The sequence below is a fragment of the Mercenaria mercenaria genome, chromosome 1, assembly GCF_021730395.1.
Source record: "Mercenaria mercenaria strain notata chromosome 1, MADL_Memer_1, whole genome shotgun sequence".
Lineage (NCBI taxonomy): Eukaryota > Metazoa > Mollusca > Bivalvia > Venerida > Veneridae > Mercenaria > Mercenaria mercenaria.
This window is the reverse complement of record NC_069361.1, coordinates 65,639,150-65,663,404: the sequence shown is the minus strand read 5'-3', so window position 1 is coordinate 65,663,404 and position 24,255 is coordinate 65,639,150. Positions and strand designations below refer to the sequence as shown.

The window sequence follows — 24,255 nt, the reverse complement described above, 5'->3', positions numbered from 1 at the left end:
TCTATCAAATTGTCACAGAGAACATACGCCTCGCCCAGGTATTGAACTCACAATCCCCTGATCCGTAGATCTGCACTCTCCTTATAATTGATCTAAGTAGACGTGCTTTTGAAAAATTTGTACATGATAAAATGTACATTCTGCAATCCTGCAAATGAGAGTTATTAAGCGGACACTGTCATACTCATACGAGAGAACTGATTAGTTACAAGAACAAAAATATATCTGTACTATATATACATATACATGAATAAAATATTTGACTATAACACAAACCTGACTGACTTATTGATTCTCCATCACCTGCACTGCGAGGCGTCTCGGGAATCTTAATTTCTTTTAATGCTGTAAGCTCGGAATCTTTTTTCCCAGGAATATCACTGTCTTTCCGAGGCTTGCTTGACCAACAACATGTACACAGATATCTCGGCGATATATCAATTCGAAACAATTTTTTTCGAAACATTGTCATATAATATATTAACAATTGCTTCTCTATTGACTCACTCCAATAACAAGCATAGATTTTATATTTACTGATTATAAAAAGTATTCATACACAAAAAATATCCTTATCAAAAGTATGTTAATCACATGTGGTAAACTTCCACTTTAAAAAGACGAAATTGACAACACCAGACAGACAATCTCCTGGTATAAAAGTTTCGTCTCCTATTTCAACAAAATTAAAAAATTGCAGCATGATTTCACCGCCCAGTAAGATAACGGAAAGCTTAGTTATTAATAGATTATGCAATAAAATCTTTGCTGATTATATGATAATACCACTTTCATAAACATCCATAGAAACAAGCATTTTATTGCAACACAAGCAATAATCTTCCATAAGACTTTTTAAAAGAGAAGAGAAAAAGAATATTTCATCATCGGCGATAATTAATCGAAAATGATTTTCAACTCATCCCAGAATCCTAACAGACATAACAGTAACCAGTTATATATATAAACCATATCTAATATATTTGCTAAAATAAAAATTTCAGTCTTTTATAGCAACATATATGCACCTACACTGCTGCATCATTGCACAAACGGCAAAAATGATAACAGAAAGTTTTGAAAATCCATACAGATATAAATATCACTTTTACCAATATCCGCTATTGTAAGTCTTTTACCGTAAGAAAAGCAACAGGTTTTCAGAAACTACAAAGTATATTTCAACCAGCACAAACAATTTCACAACCAGTGATAACAGAAACTGATATTCAAGTCTGTATTATCATCCCAGAATCTTACTAAAAATCAAAGTAACCAATTATATTTTTACTGGTATAAATATCAGCTAAAATCAAAAATTCAGTCTTTCACAGCAACATCTCAGGCCAAATACACTGCTGCACAATTTCACCTCCAGCAAAAAGGGTAACAGAAAATGACTGAAAATTCCATAACATCTGTTCCAGTCATAGTACAACTATTATCCAATATCCATTGAAAATAAGTCTTCTTCTGCAACAAAAGCAAGTCTTTCCGAAGCCTGGACAAACACTGATATTATTGAACAAGTGAAAATGATTTCACCATCAGAGATATCGTCAACTCTGTACAGTCTCAGAAACTGACAGACATATTCCTACCCTATGATATAACAACTATTATCAATATAACTGCGAATGGCTGCAGTTCAATAATTCATCATACAATTATATATATCAAATAATAGATAATATCATGTATCTAATTCGACCAATTATTTTTTCATTATATTAAATAGGCAGCCATGTTCGGATAGAAAATATCTTCCATCCTGTGAAATTATGCTCACATTTTCAATGCAGTGAACAAATCACTTAGAATAATTTACAAATCACATAGGATATTGTGTCAGCTGAGAAAATCTATGTAAATATTATCATCTTTTTATTTTCACATTTAGTGTGTATTTTGTACAGAAAGAAAACAACTTTTACTTTTGTGTAAACAACATTGGTGCAATAATATCACTAACGAACCTTTCCGCGAGATTGTGACGTCATTCACCAAAAAAAAACAAAAACAAAATGGCATCTTTAAACAAACTTCTTTATAAATCTTCAATCAAAACTCTAGAAGAACATTCGACAATTTTCTCACAATAAAGATCAAAACTGAATTGACAAAACTGTGGTTTTTTCTTGGAATTTTACGATTTAATGTGGGCGGGTCTTTTTGGCTGTTTTATCTACTTATTTCAAAGATAAGTAGTGGAAGATTTATTACCCTATTTTCTTATATTATGATTTCATAATAAACTATTGTAAAAATGTTAAAATAAGGACAGGACATTATTTCTTTTGCGATATACAGGTGTAAACCACAATGGAACTTCCAGCAAACCCATGTATTTTTTATGGCCTCCGTTCTGTCAGTAGATAAAATGTAAATATTTCCTTGATATATAACTGGTTAACCAATATCAAATAATAAACATGTTCATACTGATTTGCTAAACTGCCATATTGTCTTAAATGAACAGTAAATAAAATAGCAAAGAAAACTTGTCACAGTGAGACACAAAATTTGCATAATATTAAACTCAGCTTTGATCAGAACATGCAAGAATGTACCAATTACAGCATCTAGGCACAAAGTTATCCATCTGTAAAGATGTAAACTTCTGTTTAAAGCACTTCAAACAGATGTTCCACATCAAATGACATTATGAGTACTATCAACATTCAAGCGGAACTTCATTTAACACTGATGACTTTTCCTGGTATGTAATTTTTCCTTACATGCCAATAAGTGTACATAATTTGAGGCTGATAAAAATATGTCTGTGAAATTTTACTGAAAAAGTAATTTCTTTTACCGAGACTCCATCATTTCTGCAGGGCTTGAGCTAGGGAGCGACTTGAGCAAAATAGTCGCTTTGTAGCTCCCGACTTCGCTCTAATCTAACATCAAATTCTATTCATAAAAACATAATTATTTTCATGGATTTTCGTGGTTGTGTTAGCAACAAAATGAAATTCCCTACAGAAGTATAAAATTCCTAAACCTTTTTTAGCTTTAAATGTAAAGTCTTTAAATTTAGTAGACTCAAAACCACAAAATCAAATGATGACACAGTTTAGGCAACCCGCAATTTAATACTCATTCAATATGAAATCAGAGCTTAGATTCATGAGAAAAAATGGTTTGAAAATTACAGGTTATTAGCTTTGTATTGAGAAATATGGACGAGTTCTGCATTATTACACACAGACACATGGGGGTATCAATTAGTCAGTTAACTTATTCTTGTCCTTAAATATTAAATCTTATCAACTTTAAAAAAAAAAACATTTTCGAAAGGTATGAACACAACACTATGATATAGAACTAGACACTATCTGGAAGAACATGAGAGAAGAGGCCAGTTTCCCTTTTAATGCTGAGCACCAAGCAAGGGAGCTACTGGTACCATTTTTCAGGTCTTTGGTATGACGCAGCCGGGGATCAAACCCAAGACCTCCCACACTCGAAGCAGATGCTCTAACACTAGGCTATCGAGGCTATGACCTTTGACCCCTAAGTGGGACCTTGTCCTTGAAGCGAGACATCCAAAACGTGCTCGATGTGGTGAACATTTGTGTCAAGTTTCTTTGAAATCCTTCAAGGGGTTCAAGAGTTATAGAGAGGACACGAAATTGTTAACGGACGGATGGACAGACGGACACCGGGATATAACATAATACGTCCCTTTGGGTGTATAAAAATGGTGACATTTTTTCAAAATATTCTTGTTTTGGTTCTGATTAATTCTCCTTATTTTTCGAATAGTCGAGCTAAAAATGCTGACCAAGTGCTTTGATTATTTCTTTTAATACTTACAACCACACCATTTACAAAAGGCAGAAACGAAAATTTTGCCAAAGTGACTGGATTATTCCCTTTATTGCAGCAACAACTCTATTTGCAACATGCAGAAATGAAAGCACTGCCGAAGTATTTTGATTGTTTCTCTTAATTGCATTCACACCATGGACAAAAAGCAGAAATGAAGCAATGTCAGAATGCTTAGATTTATATTTATTTCATCCTCACTATTTGCATCAGACAGAAATGAAAATGCTACAGATTAAACAAAATAATCTGATTTTATCGCATTATGTTACATTCCAATAACAGTGATTGAATGTTTAAGGTACAATCAATCGGATAGCTCCAAACCTTTAAAAACTCACCATTATCAAAAAACTGTTAGATCTCTTCATTTTAATGCATTTGCAATAATGTCCCAGAGCTGAAATTTCACATAACTAGATGGAATGTAGTTTTCAGCAATCATTTATTTTTCTTTCTTTACAAATGGCATTTATTTTAAGGGGAGACAACTTTTTGAGAATATTTTAAGTATCAAGTCATATTGGAGAGTATGGAAGAACATGTACTGGACAGGTAGATTGTTAATAAACATGTTACTTATTTATAAATAGAGAACGATAACGAAAACATTATCGGAAAAGTCGATTATGTCTTTATTGGTAATTCAGGGTTTACTTCATGGTAAATCAGGGTTTTCTTTATAGTCAATACGATTCAAAAGTAGTACAACTATTTTGTCACGGATAATGGTTTCACTTCCCGATTCCCCTTTTCTCAATTGTAACTTTGAACATGTTATTGTTACAAATACCATGCGAGAATAGTACCTAATATTTCTGTGTTTTGATAATATACTCCTAAACCTTAATTTCGATAAAGTATTGAACACAAAACAAACAAGAGCTGTCTGATGACAGCGCGCTCGACTATTCGAAGAAATGATTGAAGAATGGGGTCAAAATATTTCCACGGATATTCAGACAAAAGAAATAAATAGATTAGACAAACAATGTTCCTGTATTACTTTGATTTCGATAAGTCTTGCACTAAATGGCAATATATGAGCCAAAAAGGGCCATAATTCAGCCAAAATAGTTATGTACTCTTGCCTACAGATGGAAATCATAATGATAAACAAGTGTTCAAAGTTTAAAAGCCATATGTCAAATAGTTTTGACAAAACATGGACTTGTATGAAAACAGAACCAATTACAAAGTCCAAAAAAGGGCCATAATTCAGCCAAAATAGATGACAGAGTTATGTTCTCTTACCTACAGATAGAGACTATTATACTAAACAAGTGATAAAAGTTTAAAAGCCATAATAATGTCAAACACTTTACAAAAAATATGAACTGATTCGAAAAACTTAACCAAAATTTCTAAGTCAAAAGGGGCCATAATTCAGCCAAAATCTTTGATGGAGTTATGTACTCTTGCCTATAACTGGACATGGTGATGGTAAACAGGTGTTGAAAGTTTCAAAGCTTTATCTCAAAAGACTTTGTCAAAATATGAACTGGTACGAAATATTAACCCAGATTTCTAAGTCAAAAAGGGCCATAATTCAGCCAAAATCCTTGTTGGAGTTATGTGCTCTTGCCTATAACTGGACATGGTGATGGTAAACAAGTGTTGAAAGTTTCAAAGCTTTATCTCAAAAGACTTTGTCTAAATATGAACTGGTACGAAAAACTTACTAAGATTTCTAAGTCGAAAGGGGCCATAATTCAGCCAATATTCCTGATGGAGTTACATACCCTTGCCTATAGCTGGCCATGGTGATGGTAAACAAGTGTTGAAAGTTTCAAAGCTTTATCTTAAAAGACTTTGTCTAAATATGAACTGGTACGAAAAACGTAACCAAGATTTCGAAGTCGAAAGGGGCCATAATTCAGCCAAAATCCCTGATGGAGTTATGCACTCTTGCCTATAACTGGCCATGGTGATGGTAAACAAGTGTTGAAAGTTTCAAAGCTTTATCTTAAAAGACTTTGTCAAAATATGAACTGGTACGAAAAACTTAACCATAATGTCTAAGTCAAAAGGGGCCATAATTCAGCCAAAATCCTTGATGGAGTTATGTGCTCTTGCCTATAACTGGCCATGATGATGGTTAACAAGTGTTGAAAGTTTCAAAGCTTTATTTCAAAAGACTTTGTCAAAATGTGGACTGGTACGAAAAACTTAACCAAGGTGTGACGCCGACACCGACACCGACGCCGACGCCGTGGTGAGTAGGATAGCTCTACTTATTCTTCGAATAGTCGAGCTAAAAATTAAACTCAAAAGATGGCAACTGCCGTACATCAGGAGCACGAATCCCTTGTAAAATCATGAGCCAACTGTTTCTCTTAGTTTGTCTCATATGAAATGAACACAAAGTTATACCAACAATGTAAACTTCTTTATTGTATTACAGTGAGGTGACGTTCTCACTTTAGTCTCGCCATAAGTGATTTTAATCTCTAGAGAAAACTTCCCAATTTGTATCCAACCCATCTCCCTTTTAGTCATGTCACAGCTAAAAGCTTTTATTTTTTCCCTTATATGCAGTACAGTTCATACATAATATACTCATTCTCAAAAGTTTTTCTCTAATTTTAGACTGTTATTCACCGTAGCAATCATTCTGTTGCTCTGGACAGTCGGAAAAATATGAAATAGTTTTCTATCTTTCCTTTGAAATGACCAAAGAACATCATTAAATAGATTCAGTTTAAGTGTCTCCTTTATCTAATACCATTTAATAGTTTTTAGACATCCCAATATGTTGTTTATGTAATTAAAGGGAGGTAAATTGAAAACATTGTAAGTTTGAATATCAATACTCCTTCTAATGCTAACACAATGGATTTTTTATTGTTTGGATTTTGTTCTTATTCTGTTTACAAAACTTACAAAGTAATGTTAATTAGTTCCATGGCACATTTATCAGTAAACAAGAGGGCCATGAAGGCCCTGTATTGCTCACCTGACCTATTGACCTAAAGATCATCAAGATAAACATTCTGACCAAGTTTCATTAAGATATGGTCATAAATGTGGCCTCTATGGTGTTAACTAGTTTTTCCTTTTATTTGACCTAGTGACCTAGTTTTTGACCCCACATGATCCAGATTCAAACTTGACCTAAAGATCATCAAGATTAACATTCTGACCAAGTTTCATGAAGAATGTCATAAATGTGACTTCTAGATTGTTAACAAGCTTTACTTTTTATTTGACCTGGTGACCTAGTTTTTGAACCCTCTTGACCCAAATTGGAACTTGACCTTAAGATCATTAAGATTAATATTCTGACCAAGTTTCATAAAGATATGGTCATAAATGTGGTCTCTAGAGTGTTCACTAGCTTTTACATTTGATTTGATCTGGTGACCTAGTTTTTGACCCCACATGATCCAGCTTGAAACTTGACCTAAAGATCATCAAGATTAACATTCTGACCAAGTTTCATGAAGATACAGTCATAAATGTGACTTCTAGATTGTTAACAAGCTTTACATTTGCTTTGACCTGGTGACCTAGTTTTTGACCCTACCTGACCCAGATTCGAACTTGACCTTAAGATCATCAAGATTAACATTCTGACCAAGTTTCATGAAGATACAGTTATAAATGTGGCATCTACAGTGTTAACAAGCTTTTCCTTTAATTTGACCTGGTGACCTAGTTTTTGACTCCAGATGACCCAATATCAGAGTCTTTCAAGATTTTACTGAGGGTAACATTCTGACCAAGTTTCATTAAGATTAAGCCAAAATTGTGACCTCTCGAGTGTTAACAAGCTTTTCCTTTGATTGGACCTGGTGACCTAGTTTTTGACCCCAGAAGACCAAATATCAAACTCGTCCAAGATTTTATTGAGGGTAACATTCTGACCAAGTTTCATTAAGATTAGACTAAAATTGTGACCTCTAGAGTGTTAACAGTCGAACTGTTGACGATGGACGACGGGCAACAACGGATAACGGACAAGGGTGATCACAAAAGCTCACCTTGAGCACTTTGTGCTCGGGTGAGCTAAAAAGGGTGTAAACTTGATGAAAATGGGAGTTATCTGAAACACAGAAAACATAGAATGGGTGTATTATAATTATACATTTTGATTAAAACAGACCCTGAATACTATGTATTAACAAATCTTCTTTTTCTTCAAAAATACACCAAACCAAACTTCTGATGGTCAGTATATCATGTAATAAGTGGAACTGCTGCTGAAAAAACGCAATGAGTTACCTAATGACCAAGAAAATATATTGTAAATAAGTATGTAGTTCTGCTGATGAGATTAGGCAGGACATTCTCAAATCCCTTGCCTAAAGTTATCATCCACATTGTCATCCTGAAATATCAGACTGACAACTTTACATGCTATATAACAATCCTCTAATATTTTAGGACTCTATGTCAAGTACATTTTGAGATACATATGCCCTTAATGCGTATTTTTCACTAAATGAAGGGCAATAACTCTGGTCTTGCAGAGAGAAATAAAAAAAAAACTTGTGTGCATAAAGTCACATGCTGAATAGTATTCCTACAAGGTTTCATGACGCTTAGGGGAAATATTTTTAAGATACATGCAAAACAAATTTTTAGGCACTTCAAGTGTATAATACTATACTAAGTCAAAGACCATAACAATGAAAAAACAACGAAATGTTATGATTATTAATTTTATTCGAGTCCAATATAAAATGTAGACAGAGCTGTTCGTAAAACACGTATGCACCCCCTCCCCATGATGGGCTGTACTATTTTCAGTCATATGATCACTATGACCTTGACCTACTAAACCCCAAAACACTAGGGATCATCTACTTTATAGCAAATCATGCTATCAAGTTTGAAGACACTGGGTCAAGTGGTTCTGGAAACAGTTTTTAAGGTTCAGGCCCCTGTGAACTTGACCTTTCCCTTTCTGACCCCAAACAAACAATAGGTGTCATCTACTTCATAAGTCCAATTATGCTATCGAGTTTGAGAGTTCTGGGTCAAGTGGTTCTCAAGTTATTGAGCAGAAACTGTTTTCAAGATTTAGGCCCCTTTGAACTTGACCTTTGATTTACTGATCCCAAAAAGGCATTTAACTTAAACTTTTGTACCTGACATTATATACTGAATTGTAGATTCTTATGTTAAAAGAAATGAATCTTGCATAAACTTTATGAACAATTATATAGAACAACAACAACAACTGCAGAATGCCAAGTAGAAACTATTTTGTGAGAAAGAAATTCCTGAATACTGATTCAAGCTGAATTTTGTTTATCCTTCACACTTGTGTTTGGAAAACATGAACATAAAGAAAATTTTCCTATCAATTTCTTAGATTGTTCTAGAAGCATCCATTTTTTGTTCTTCTGCAATTTGCTTCATTTAAAATCAATTTACCAAAAAGAAGATTAAGTCCAACAAAGTACCCAAGGGTATACTTCTATCATGAAAAATTCATATTCTGACTTTGAGAACTTTGCTACAGTTCCTGAAATAATGTCTTATGAAATGAATATTTAATCAATCTCAGCACAATTTACTCAACAGTTCAGTACACAAAAACATGAGCTCACTCCACCTGAAGAATTTTGTAGTTGTCACCTTCATAGTAGGAATCATAATCTGTCATCATTATATGTCAGCTTAAACAATCCCAAACTTCAGTTTACAGGTCATTTTCTGTTACAGGGGCTGCATTTGAATACATCTGTAAGTGTTCTAAAAATCCCTTCTTTGCTTATGTTCAAACTAGTGCTGACAACTCCTTTTCACTTTTGCTCATACTTGTGTTCACAACTCTTCTTCACTTTTGCTCAAACTTTTGTTTATAACTCTTCTTCACTTTTGCTCTAAGTAGTGCTTACAACTCTTCTTCACTTTTGCTCAAACTTGTGCCACATCTCTACTTCACTTTACTCCAAGTAGTGCTCACAACTCTTCTTCACTTTTGCTCAAACCTGTGCTTACAACTCTTTTTCACTTAACTCCAGGTAGTGCTCACAACTCTTCTTCACTTTTGCTCAAGCTAGTGCTCACAACTCTTCTTCACTTTTCCTCAAACATGTGCCACAACTATTCTTCACTTTTCCTCAGACTTGTGCTGCAACTCTTCTTCACTTAATTCCAAGTAGAGCTCACAATTCTTCTTCACTTTTGCTCAAACTTGTGCCACAACTATTCTTCACTTTTCCTTAAACTTGTGCTGCAACTCTTTTTCACTAAACTCCAAGTAGTGCTCACATCTCTTCTTCACTTTTGCTCAAACTAGTGCTCACAACTCTTCTTCATTTATGCTAAAACTAGTGCTCACAAGTCACAACTCTCCTATATTTTTGCTCCAGCTAGTGTTCACAAGTCTTCTTTACCTCTGCTAAAACTAGTACTTACAACTCTTCTTTACTTCTACTCAAATTAAGTGCTCATAACTCTTCCTTCTTCTGCTCAAACTAGCGCTCATGACTATCCTTTACTTTTGCACTAACTAGTGCCTATGACTTTTCTTTTGCTTAAAATAGTGCCACAACTCTTCTTCACTTTTGCTTAAACTTGTGCTCACAAGTCTTCTTCACTTTTGCCCAAACTAGTGCTCACAACTCTTCTTCACTTTTGCTCAAACTCGTGCCACAACTCTTCTTCTCTTAACTCCAAGTAGTGCTCACAACTCTTCTTAATCCTGCTTCATGCAGAGATAATTACTTTAATTTCCAATTTTTGCACTATATATTGTCCACAGCTGCTGTTCCTTACTTTTGTTCTATCCACTGCTAACTTGATTCAGAACTCTCTGTTTTTAGCCCATCTCTTTCTAGAACTTAAAAGATCTCTATCATATTCCAACGTTACCAAAAACTTGTATTCAACATATATTTAAACTACTTTTCTAAGCTCTTCAACAGTTTTGCCCCACCCATGAACTTTGTATGCCCCTACACATTTATGGGGGGCATATAGTGTTGCTGCTGTCCGTACGTACATCCCAAAATCTTGTGTGTCCAACTCCTCTCACACTATAAGCCTGATTTGACTCAAACTTTCAAAGATGAACAAGCTTGATGTGTAGATCATGATCATACTGGTACTGATGATAAACTCGGACAGATAATGAGGTTTTTCACCTTTCACTTTTGTATTTCTGCAAATTGTTATCAATGGATGGTATCAAAATAAAGCTAAAAATTCGCTGAAAATTTGACATAATTTAAATTTATATTTGGTAAGCAAACTTACACGAAATGAGGCCCTGAAAGGGATATGTAAAATGGGGACTGTATGAACGTTTACTGATGATAAATTCGACCAGTCATTTAAAAAAATTTCTCCATAGTATTGTATTAAAACTTTCCCAAAAATGCTGCAACAGTCATTCCAGACCAGGTAATGAAAAGTATCCCAATGTCAGGCCTTTATATGTTGACAGAGAGCATGCGCAAAAAACATCCTCTTCCCCAGTAATTTTGGATAAATATTTTTTAAACAGATAAATGTAAGTCATTTATTTATACAGAATATTTACCAATTTTGTTTTTGTTTACACCAGTTGGTGTTTAAGTATTTGCTGTTAGACGACATGTTCAATTAATTGAGTAACTGATTGCAATCAAATAACTTGAAGGTGGCCGACTTTATCATCTGTCCGAGTTTATCATCAGTACCAGTAAAGGAAGGATTTTTGTCTGTGACAATTTTACTGCAGTTATGGCCTTTTGATAGTTTTTGCTATGTGGAATATAGAGAAAAATCTTGTGTGTCCAACTCTTCCCACACTATTAGCCTGATTTGCTTCAAACTTTCACAGATGAAATAGCTTGATGTGCAGATTACCATAAAGGAAGAAATTTTTTCTGTGAATATTTTCACTGCAGTTATCGCTCTTTGATAGTTTTTGCTATATAGAAGATGGCACAGTATGTGGGGGCATCCTTGTCCTATGGACACAGTTTCTAGTTGTGTTTCTAGTATTGTTTTGAAAATCACCATCGATATGCACCTACCCATGAATTTTTTTGTATTGTTTTGAAAATCACCATCCATAATGCAACATGAATTATTTAATATCATTCTCAGTTGAACAATTCATTTCAATTGCCACTAATGAAATAAATAATGTGTATTGTCTTTTATCCTCTGGAGTCATTTACAGTAAAACCAGACAATATCATACACCTTTTTTTACAGATATCTCACTAGATTTTTCATTATCAATGAAAATTTTAATTGCTTTTCAGAACCTCCGATCTGGTTTCAAAGTAAGCAAGAATGATGACATTGTAAACATTGTACAATGCATGGACCGCTGAAAATGCTTGATATAATACATTATCAAGACAAAGAGGGGCTAACTGCCCCCCACTCTCAAAAACAAAAATCAAAACACATTCCAAAGATTGTCAGTGCCACTACTCTGTAAAAGCATTCCAGAGCTTGAATTTTATACCTTTTTGTCGAGCCCGCTTGCGGAAGCGAAGACATAGTTGTCCAAATGGCTGTTTGGTGTATGTGCGTGCATGCGTGCATCTGGATTTGTTTGTCCAGACCATAACTTTGACACTCATGGAGCAATCTTGTTTATATTTGGCAAGAATGTTAATCTCAGTGAGACGGAGTGTCATGTGCAAAGCCCAGGTTCCTTTCTCAAAGGTCAAGGTCACAGCTGGAGGTCAAATGTCATGTTAGATCTTGTCCAGCCCATAACTTTGACATGCATTGAGGAATACTGTTTATATTTGGCATGAATGTTAACCTCAGTGAGACGGAGTGTCAGGCGCAAACCCCAGGTTCCTATCTAAAAGGTCAAGGTCACAGTTGGAGGTCAAAGGTCATGTCAGATCTTGTTCGACCCATAACTTTGACATTCATTGAGCAATCTTGTTAATATTTGGCATGAATGTTTAACTCAATGAGACAGCTATATCTCAAAGGTCAAGGTCACAGTTAGGGGTCAAAGGGCGGGCTCGACATCTTGCCTGTGGGCATCTAGTTTTCAGTAAACACATTCCAAAGACGGTGAGTTTAATATCTATTTCGTAAACGCATTTCAAAGGCATATTAAACTCATCTTTGGAATGCATTTACCAGAAAGGGTAATGAAACTAACAAACTTGAAAAAAAACTCACAATCTTTGAAGGTATTGTCTGATACAGGTATAAAACTCTCATTTATATGTGGATTACTATTGTCCATAGCATGTTCTCCTTTTAGATAAAACTAAACTTACCCCTTACCCTGCTAAATTTCAATAATGAACTTGTCCATCTTTCAATTTGGACAGTACGGTTAACTGTTGAAAGGGGTGCTTACCCAAAGGATACTGACTGAATGGTCGCAAAGGCAGAATCGATCTTGTCCAGCTTTATGATAAGGGTTAAAGCAATTAGTTGCTTTACAGAATTTATTAAGCTAACTCCCATAAATGGATATTTAATTTTTGGGGAAGAATAAGTTCTGTAAATTTGTGTCTGCTACAAAAAGTTTGTTTCAATTTTAAATTACAAATCATACACTTCATTAAAATATTTGAGCCACGCCATGAGAAAACCAACATAGTGCGTTTGCAACCAGCATGGATCCAGACCAGCCTGCGCATCTGCGCAGTCTGATCAGGATCCATACTGTTCGCTTTCAAAGCCTATTGCAATTAGAGAAACTGTTAGCGAACAGCATGGATCCTGACCAGACTGTGCAGATGCGCAGGCTGGTCTGGATCTATGCTGGTCGCAAACACACTATGTTGGTTTTCTCATGGCGCGGCCGATTTGTTAACAAAGGAACATTCTAACAGATTTACTAACTGAAGATGTGCAAGTTCAGACAATTAAATTAATATAGACACAAAGACAGACATCACAAACAAGTTATATCTCAAAAACGGACTGTCTATGCCTTTTCTAGTCACATCCTATTTCTAGCTTCTAATTAATTTAGCCAGTCTTATTAGCAACAGAAAGTAATGATTTTTTCCTATTTCAGACAATCCTGGTAATAAATTTTCTATAAAATGGCTACTAAAGATGACATTAATTTTTACTGACCAGGCGACATAATAATGGGATAGCAGCTAGTGGCTAATCAAGATGATATAAGATATAAATGAAATTGTATTAAAGCCTCATTTCCAAGAAAATAACAAACACATAATTATCATTAATATAATCTTCTCCGTCAAATATCCTCATTCTTTGCCTTTTCCTGTAAACATCATCAGTTACAGTGTTTTAAACAATTACACCATTTTTACCATAGTTCTCTTGACTGGACAATATTTTAGGGCTAGTATTAATTAATAAATTTTGTCCAAAGTTTAATCTAGAATTGTGTCCATAGGACAAGTATGCCCCAACATACTACGCAATCCTCTAAATAGCGAAGTTTTTAGTACAGACCATCTTCATATAAAGAATGTTTGACCGCACCAAAATTCTTCGTTATGGCCTATTTTCTGAAATTAAGAAAGGGCCCATAGTTCTAAAAATAATAGCCACAGAAAAAAGTTCATTATTTATGGTTATCTTCACATCAAGATCCTTCACCTGTGAAACTTTTAAGCATAATATCCTTTCAATAGTGCTTGAGGAGTTGGACACAAGATTTTTCTCTATATTCTATATGGGAAAACTATCAAGGTAAAAATAGTCACAGCAAATGTTCCTTCCTATATGGTCATCTGCACATCCAGCTTGATCATCTGTAAAAGTCTGAAGCAAATCAGGCTAAAGGTTTGGGAGGAGTTGGACATACAAGATTTCAGAACGTACAAACAGCAGTAAGGCTTATTATGCCCTACATAAATGGGTGTGAATAAGCTTAGGTGCTACGTTTTACTGTAAAATCAGTGTGTGTCACAAATTCATGACAATAGAGAGGGTGCAATTTCATATGCATTCTTGTATAAGTAGTCAAACCCTACATACAAATACTTGTATATGTAGTTAATCCCGAAATACACATACTTATATGTGTAGTCAATTCCTGGGTCTGAGATGCAAGTTAATTTCATAAAAACAGCTCAACATGTTTTTGAATCTAACACATTTAATAGATACTCCCTGTTATGTACAGTGATTTATTACGCATGGGAATACAGTCACATACTGCAATGTACAAAATTGTAGCCTGTCTAAATGTGAAAACTGCTACGGACACTGATGTAAGGTGAACAATAAACAATCTATTATACGACAGTTGTCCAAAAAAATCAAATGCAAAAGCTAAAAGTTGATTACCTATTTTTTGCTTGACTGTGCAAATGTGAAGGTTTACTTATAGTCGCTACCATTTACTCAGCTAGAAGAAAAGTTAGTCATTTAAGATAAGCAAAATAAAGGAGCTGCTCTGATTCTAGAAGCTTACCCGCTCGTTCTTTAAGGTTCACAGTATACCACCAAACCACAGAAATATTTGGTGAACAAACAACATCTTTACCAACAGTCTACCTGTCCAATACATGATTTACCAAACTGTCGCTTATGACTTGATACTTAGAATACTCTCAAAAAGTTGTCCCCCTTTAAAACTGAATGTTATTTGTAAAGAAATAAAAATAAACAATCACTGAAAACTAAGTCAAACTTGGTTATGTGAAATTTCAGCACTGAGACATTATTGCAAATGTATGAAAACAAAGATATTAACAGTTCTTTCAAATTGGTGAGTTTTCAAAGGTGCTGAACTGTCCGAAAGTGTGGCCCCTTTATGCAGTCCTTTTCTGAAATTCAATAAAATTATATCAGTAAACTGACAACTATTTTGTAGAGTAATATATGTATATTGTATGCTGTTCAATTTTCATATAAAAACAACTCCTTCTTTCTATGATACTGTGTTGTTTGAATTTTTTTTTCTCAATCATTAACATGACGTGTATGGTATAAAGCATCTGAAAGGAATCTCGATCAGTATAATCTTTAAGCCTTTTCTGAAAGACTCAACGTGCTCTGTCTTAAAAAGAGTTATTGCGGCTCAAGCTTGAAATCCCTGGTCTCACAGTCCAACGTCTTATTACTGGACTCTGGTTCTAAAATTGTTTGTTAAGTGCACATCAGTTTCCCTGTTTATTTCAGTGCTAAAGATTATTTCCCTGGAATGTCAGTCAGTATAGCCATATTAGGAAATGTTTATAGTATTGTCAAAGCTCATATAAAACAATTCCCCTTTTGGCAATCAAATAACAGCCTCTGTGTATGAAATTGGCAATTACCCTGTTGAATATTTACCCATTAATTGATCATTAACCAAACCATGCGGTAATGCTAAATGGGGTTGTGAAATGTTGAGATCAAGCAAGGGAATTTGTATTTTATTGTCCAAATGTACCATTAATTCACATAACTTTGTCACAAGTTTTAAATTTGTTTCAGAAAATAATGTTAGAATTCTCATGGAAAATCAGGCATGTAAAGAGGTCGTAATTCTTCACTTGTTTTTTGTTAGTTTGTTTTTGCAAAGTTTTAACATAAACACTGACACATTTACCAGCTTTTGGTGGAAAATGAAGACACTGGGTGCCCTTTCGGGTATTATTTCATCATGAGTGGGTACCTGGGTAGAACCACCCACCTTCCTGAAGCCAGCTGAATGGCTTCCTCACATAAAAGTATGTAAGGTTTCCAACCCACACTGTTGAGGGACAAGTGATTCAAAGCCAGCAACCTTAACCACTCAGCCAGAGGCATCTCCACTTGCAAGCCAGTTGGAAGAGGATGAACAAGACTTCATTCAGATAAAAAATATCAATTTATCATGAAATACAATTCCTCCTTGTCAAACACTCATTCATAACCATGTACTTTGACTGAGTCAACTGCTTGAAAATAGTAGCAATCAAAGTGCGTGTGTTGACCAACACTGCCCAAAAGTCAGAAAAGTGTTTGCTTGTACCTGGTCTTTAAATACCTGTGCCAAAAGTAAAATAAGAACCAGCAATTGTAAAGATGGCTTTCATACACGCTGTATTACTGATAGTACATCACAGCTTCTTGTTTGGTTACTAAAATAAGTCTTATGCTCTGTTACACTCTGACCTAACTAGAGACCGTCACTTATATCGTTTTTATTGTTGTAATGTACCATACATTCATGTTAGACTTGTCCCCGATTACAAATTTATTTTTCTTGTTCTCTATTTCCATAGAACTGATGCCATATAAATTGTTTGCATGTACTTTTTCATAGTTTTATTTGATTATTTGCTGTTTTACAGTAACCTCACACTTACCCTATATTCGACTTGATAGTGTAAACCAAACACATATTTGTGGTGCCATTAAAGCTGATTTATTAGTTTCTTTGAATTAATTTTTACAGAAAGACTGCCTGGTTAAGCTGAATTAGATAATACTCTGGTAAACACCCGAAAATTTGTAACTTTATCAGTCAATTCATTTCTCAATAAAGGGTTGATAAAAACATATTTTTTTAGTACACACAAAAGAAAAAATAATGGGATGGGTAGCATTGTCAATGGGGACTGCCAAGTTGTCATGACCAAATACTTCTGATATATAGCAACACAATAGTTACTTCCAAATCAGGCCAGCAGTTTCTGACAAGAAGATTTGTATACAAATAGGAAAAAGTGACCAAGCCCTCTAGCAGCCATATTGTTTTGACAAATCATAATAATTTGACCAGTTCTGGCTGACTATATTTGAGAAAATTTAATATAGCAATTTCAGACAAGAAGATCTTTAATATTCCTACAATAAAGGAGAAGTGACTATGCTCATTAGCAGCCACTCTTTTCAAAAAATTGGAATAATCTGAAACAAACATCAATAGAAAATCTCCCAAAGAACATTTCTGTGGCTTTCTTTCAATATAAAACATTTATCACTGTATAAATTCACATTACACTGCCTTCAGCAGCATTATAGTGATTGTCTTACAGCATGAAGTCATTCCAAGGATACACCCCTACACGTTCCCCACCCCCCTCTCCCCCCCACCTACAAACTTGTTTGACGGGAGTGTCATTCTCTCCCTTCTCCTCTGAGTCTGTTATTTTAAAATACTAATGTCAAAACATAATAATTATCATATCAGGAAAATACAATTAACCTTTAGCCTGCTAAACTAAAACAGACTGGTCCATCATTCCATTTGGGCAATACCATTTACTATTCTAAGGCGTGTTCAAGGAAAATTGACTGACTGAATAGCGAACAGTGCGGAGTCACAAAGGCTGAATAACTCGCCGCAATGCAGCAGGCTGAAGGTCAATATAAGTAGTTTTATTTAACAAACAATCAAGGCCTTTGAGTGGTTTGTCTTATGATTTATCGCGGTTCCAAGTTCAGATGCGCAGGAATTGAACCATGAGGGCGTTAGCACAAAGTGGCCAGGTTAGGAAAATAATTGACTTTAGATATCAAGTTACTGATAGAGAGAGAGGTATTGCAGCACAATTTCTTTTCACTAAATCAAATAAACAAGAGGGCCAAGATGGCCCTAGGTCGCTCACCTAAGAAACACTCCATAACAATGTAAAACATGTGTGACCTAGTGATTTCATGGAAACAAATATTCTGACCAATTTTCATTAAGATTGGACCAAAAAATTGGTCTCTTGCGATAAAACAAGCATTTTCTTAGATATGACCTAGTTTTTGACCCTAGATGACCCATGTTCAAACTCGACCTAGATTTTATCAAGGCAATCATTCTGACCAAAATTCATGAAGATCAACTGAAAAATACAGCCTCTATCACATACAGAAGTTTTTTCTTTGATTTGACCAAGTGACCTAGTTTTTGACCTCAGATGACCCATATTCAAATTCGACCTAGATTTCATTAAGGCAATCAACCTGACCAAATTTCATAAAAATCAATTGAAAAAAACAGTCTCTATCGCATACACAAGATTTTTTTTTAATTTGACCTAGTGACCTAGTTTTTGACCTCAGAAAACCAATATTCAAAATCGACCTAGATTTCATCAAGGCAATCACTCTGACCAAATTTCATGAAGATCAATTGAAAAATACATCCTCTATTGCATACACAATGTTTTTCTTCGATTTGACCTAGTGACCTAGTTTTTGACCCCAGATGACCCATTTTCGAACTCGGCCTAGATTTTATCAAGGTAATCATTCTGGCTAAATTTCATGAAGATCAGTTGAAAAATACAGCCTCTATTGCATACACAAGGTTTTTCTTTGATTTGACCTAGTGACCTAGTTTTTGACCCAAGATGACCCATTTTCGAACTTGGTCTAAATTTCATCAGGGTAATCATTCTGACCAAAATTCATGAAGATCAATTGAAAAATACTGCCTCTATGGCATACACAAGGTTTTTCTTTGATTTGACCTAGTGACCTAGTTTTTGACCCGAGATGACCCATTTTCGAAGTCGGCCTAGATTTCATCAAGGCAATCATTCTGACTAAAATTCATGAAGATCAATTGAAAAATACAGCCTCTATCGCATACACAAGGTTTTTACGTGATATGACCTAGTGACCTAGCTTTTGACCCCAGATGACCCATTTTCGAACTCGGCCTAGATTTTATCAAGGTAATCATTCTGACCAAAATTCATGAAGATCAATTGAAAAATACCGCCTCTATCGCATACACAAGGTTTTTCTTTGATTTGACCTAGTGACCTAGTTTTTGACCCGAGATGACCCATTTTTCGAACTCGGTCTAGATTTTATCAAGGCAATCATTCTGACCAAAATTCATGAAGAAGAATTGAAAAATACAGCCTCTATCGAATACATAAGGTTTTTCTTTGATTTGACCTAGTGACCTAGTTTTTGACCCGAGATAACCCATTTTCGAACTCGGCCTAGATTTCATCAAGGTTATCATTCTGACCAGTATTCATGAAGAAGAATTGAAAAATACAGCCTCTATTGCATACACAAGGTTTTTCTTTGATTTGACCTAGTGACCTAGTTTTTGACCCGAGATGACCCATTTTCGAACTCGGTCTAAATTTCATCAAGGTTATCATTCTGACCAATAATCATGAAGATTAATTGAAAAATACCGCCTCTATCGCATACACAAGGTTTTTCTTTGATTTGACCTAGTGACCTAGTTTTTGACCTGAGATGACCCATTTTCGAACTCGGCCTAGATTTCATCAAAGTTATTATTCTGACCAATATTCATGAAGATTAAATGAAAAATACAGCCTCTATCGCATACACAAGGTTTTTCTTTGATTTGACCTAGTGACCTAGTTTTTGACCCGAGATGACCCATTTTCGAACTCGGCCTAGATTTTATCAAGGTTATCATTCTGACCAATATTCATGAAGATTAATTGAAAAATACAGCCTCTATCGCATACACAAGCTAAATGTTGACAGACGACAGACGACAGACGACGGACGACAGACGCCGGACATCGAGCGATCAGAAAAACTCACCTGAGCATTGCTCAGGTGAGCTAAAAACAGGAACAGCTAGAGAAGTTAAAAGACTATACCATTCCTTGGAAAAAACAGTAACTGGCACCACTGTTAAAGTCTATACCATTTCACGAAGAAAAGATATTTGGCACTACTGAGTCCATGAACCCACAGAACACATGTGGAACTGTCCAGAAATTATATTCTCAAGCGTCCTATATTGAAGACTGCCTTATACTTGTATTTCCTTCATGAATGGTTTCATGCTAAAAGGATATACCCTAAGCTTCAATGTGCTAAGCAAAATTGATATCGTATTTACATTAGTGGTAAATGTAATACAGAGTCTGAGAAATAATGAAAGAACCGCGGGAAGGTGGATTTTGAATGTGTGTTTTACACAGAATATTATTTTTTCATCATTTCAAAAGTGGCTTTCACAGATTTTTTATTCTTTTGTCAATGTGTTTTTGTACCTAACGGAATATTTAAACCAAAGCTGCACGCTCTAACACTTTTTGTAATACAAGACACTAAACAGATGTCAGCAACTCTTCTGACGGCAACAGAAACAACTTTTCTATTCACCAGCATTTGACTTTAAAACAACTTGAAATACCACGACAAGCTTTGGGAATATAAAACCCGAAAATGACTGATAGTTTTCAGAACGATCTTGTGAGTTACTGATGACAACTATAAATAAACTTGCCGGTATATTATAAGCACACCCAAATTGTCATATATTACACAAATATAACATATTCTCTTGACACTTATTATAGTTCTAACAAGAGCTGTCACAGGAGACAGCGCGCTCGACTATTTCGATGCTGGATAGTGAAACTGGGCACATCTGAGGAAACTAGAGCTGTCACTGGAGTGTTTAATGACTCCAATTGTGGATGAAGATATTGCACAATAGCCTGAGTCTATGTCAAAAATATCAACTTAAAGTAATAAGAGAGGTAAAGATAAAATGTGTCAAAACACTATATAAGTATATCCTAAGCAAAAGAGGGGCATAATTCATTAAATACTGGTGCCAGAGTTATGCAGCTTGTGTCATATAGTGTGGGTGATAATGTTGAACAACTATTTTAAGTTTGAATCAAATCCATTCAGTAATAACAGAGACAGAGTGAAAGTGCATCAAAACTTTAACCTAAAATTCTAAGTAAAAAGGGGGAATAATTAATGAAAAATTGGTGCCAGAGTTATGCACCTTGTGTCATATGGTGTGGGTGATGATGTTGAACAACTATTTTAAGTTTGAATCAAATCCATTCAGTAATAACAGAGACATAGTGAAAGTGCATCAAAACTTTAACCTAAAATTCTAAGTAAAAAGGGAAATAATTCATGAAAAATTGGTCCCAGAGTTATGCACCTTGTGTCATATGATAAGGGTAATGATGTTGAACAATTGTTTAAGTTTGAATTAGATCCATTCAGTAATAACAGAGATAGAGTGAAAGTGCATAAAACTTTAACCTGAAATTCTAAGTAAAAAGGGGAATAATTCATGAAAAAATGGTGCCAGAGTTATGTATCTTGTGTCATATGATGTGGGTGATGATGCTGAACAACTATTTTAAGTTTGAATCAAATCCATTCAGTAATAACAGAGGTAGAGTGAAAGTGCACCAAAACTTTAACCTGAAATTCTAAGTAAAAAGGGGGAATAATTCATGAAAAAATGGTGCCAGAGTTATGCACCTTGTGTCATATGATGTGGGTGATGATGTTGAACAACTATTTTAAGTCTGAATCAAATCCATTCAGTAATAACAGAGATAGAGTGGAAGTGCATCAAAACTTTAACCTGAAAATCTAAGTGAAAAGGGGGGATAATTCATGAAATATTGGTGCCAGAGTTATGGCCCTTATGTCAGATGATGTGGATGATGATGAGGAATAAGTATTTCAAGTTTGAATCAAATCCATCAAGTAATTACAGAGATAAGTTGAAAAAAGAGAAAGTGCACCAAAACTTTAACCAAGGTGGGGACACGGAAAGACGCCGACGCCGACGCCGACGCCGGGATGAGTAGGATAGCTCTCCTTATACTTCGTATAGTCGAGCTAAAAATGAATTCCTATCTGTAATGATAAACCATCAACGAGAAACACTTTAACTATACCGAGACGAAAACTGACAAGATTTAAATTCCAAACATTGACAGGATTATAAACCTGCACCATAAAAAAAATTGAAAAACTGTTTTACTGTAAAGTATGTCACATTATTATTGAATTCACATTATTTACATTCGCAAATTCCACTTTAAACACACAAATGACATTGAAATTATTCAGTTTTCTTCCCATCAAGTATAGCCTATCTCAAATTCATGAATCAATGACTAATTTTGTTACCCGCAAGGTTACATATTCAATTATTCGTAAGCTGTGTTTGTTCGAAATGGTCATTAAACACCTGAATTTTTTCTCTAAACGATGATATATAAAACACCAACAGTGGAAGTTTATGAATATTTCAACACCAGAAGATAAAAGGTTCCATTAATCTTCACTGTGTAACAGAAGTAGGATGGTTCATATGTATTTATATTCAGAAATAAATAAAAAAATATCTATACAATAAATGAGCTGCACCATGAAAAAACCAACATAGTGGATTTGCGACCAGCATGGATCCAGACCAGCCTGCGCATCAGTGCAGTCTGGTCAGGATCCATGCTGTTTGCTTTCAAACCACACTGCAATTAAAGAAACCGTTAGCGAACAGTATGAACCCTGAACAGAATGGGCAGATGCGCAGGCTGGTCTGGATCCATGTTGGTCGCAAATCCACTATGTTGGTTTTCTCATGGCGCGGCTCAAATGTGAAATCTGTTGTAAAAACAACAGAATGGTCTATATTTGAAACAATGGAGGTAACTCCTCTGGATCACCCACATATCTACTGAATTATGTCCCCTTTCACTGGGAAGGACTGATAGATGCCTCACAAACTGTCACTGTAACCAATATTTATTCTGATGTTTAACTGTATATTATATAAACACATGCATAGCGATGTCACATACCAATTCTGATGTATAACTGTATATAAACACGTGCATAGTGATGTCACATACCAATTCTGATGTATAACTGTATATAAACATGTGCATAGTGATGTCACATACCGTTGCGAATTTTGCAATTATCATTTACACACATCTTGTTCACATCATTGTTATCCCTACTGAATATGACTGTTACACTGTCTGCAATTAATGGCGTACTGTGCGCTGTCTCTTTCATTTAATGATTTTAATTTCTAAGTGATTTTCATGTATCTGTTGTTGATCTGAATTAAAATAAGCCTTAAACCTAGAGTTTTCAAATAGATATATGACATGATTAAATATATTGAAATTAAATGCATTAAACAAAGTATGGATTCTTATTTGCACCATATTTTCATAAATAAATTAAAGTTCTGATTTTGCTAAATTAAAGGTTCTCAAAAAGATAACTCCAAGTGACAAGGTGAGCTTTTGTGATCGCGCAGCGTCCGTCGTCCATCCATCCGTGCGTAAACTTTTGCTTGTGACCACTCTAGAGGTCACATTTTTCATGCGATCTTTATGAAAGTTGGTCAGAATGTTCATCTTGATGATATCTAGGTCAAGTTCGAAACTGGGTCACGTGCGGTCAAAAACTAGGTCAGTAGGTCTAAAAATAGAAAAACCTTATGACCTCTCTAGAGGCCATATTTTTCACAAGATCTTCATGAAAATTGGTCAGAATGTTCAACTTGATGATATCTAGGTCAAGTTTGAAACTGGGTCATGTGCGGTCAAAAACTAGGTCAGTAGGTCTAAAATAGAAAAACCTTGTGACCTCTCTAGAGGCCATATATTTCACAAGATCTTCATGAAAATTGGTCAGAATGTTCATCTTGATGATATCTAGGTCAAGTTTGACAGGATCCATGCTGTTTGCTTTCAAACCACACTGCAATTAAAGAAACCGTTAGCGAACAGTATGAACCCTGAACAGAATGGGCAGATGCGCAGGCTGGTCTGGATCCATGTTGGTCGCAAATCCACTATGTTGGTT

At 35.0% G+C, this 24,255-nt stretch overlaps 1 protein-coding gene across 6 annotated transcripts in view; it reads right to left on the bottom strand.

The window, feature by feature from the left end:
- Positions 1–24,255, bottom strand: part of LOC123535449 (synaptotagmin-14-like) — an 84,281-nt gene that overhangs the window by 31,388 nt on the left and 28,638 nt on the right. The window contains exon 1 of one of the 6 annotated variants that reach the window (XM_053549756.1): positions 277–495. The exons of the other annotated variants lie outside the window; for them this stretch is intronic. Coding sequence (XP_053405731.1) covers positions 277–472 — 196 coding nt within the window. The 5' untranslated portion in view covers positions 473–495. Of the gene's footprint in view, positions 1–276; positions 496–24,255 lie in introns of those variants that run through there. 6 annotated transcript variants of the gene reach the window in all.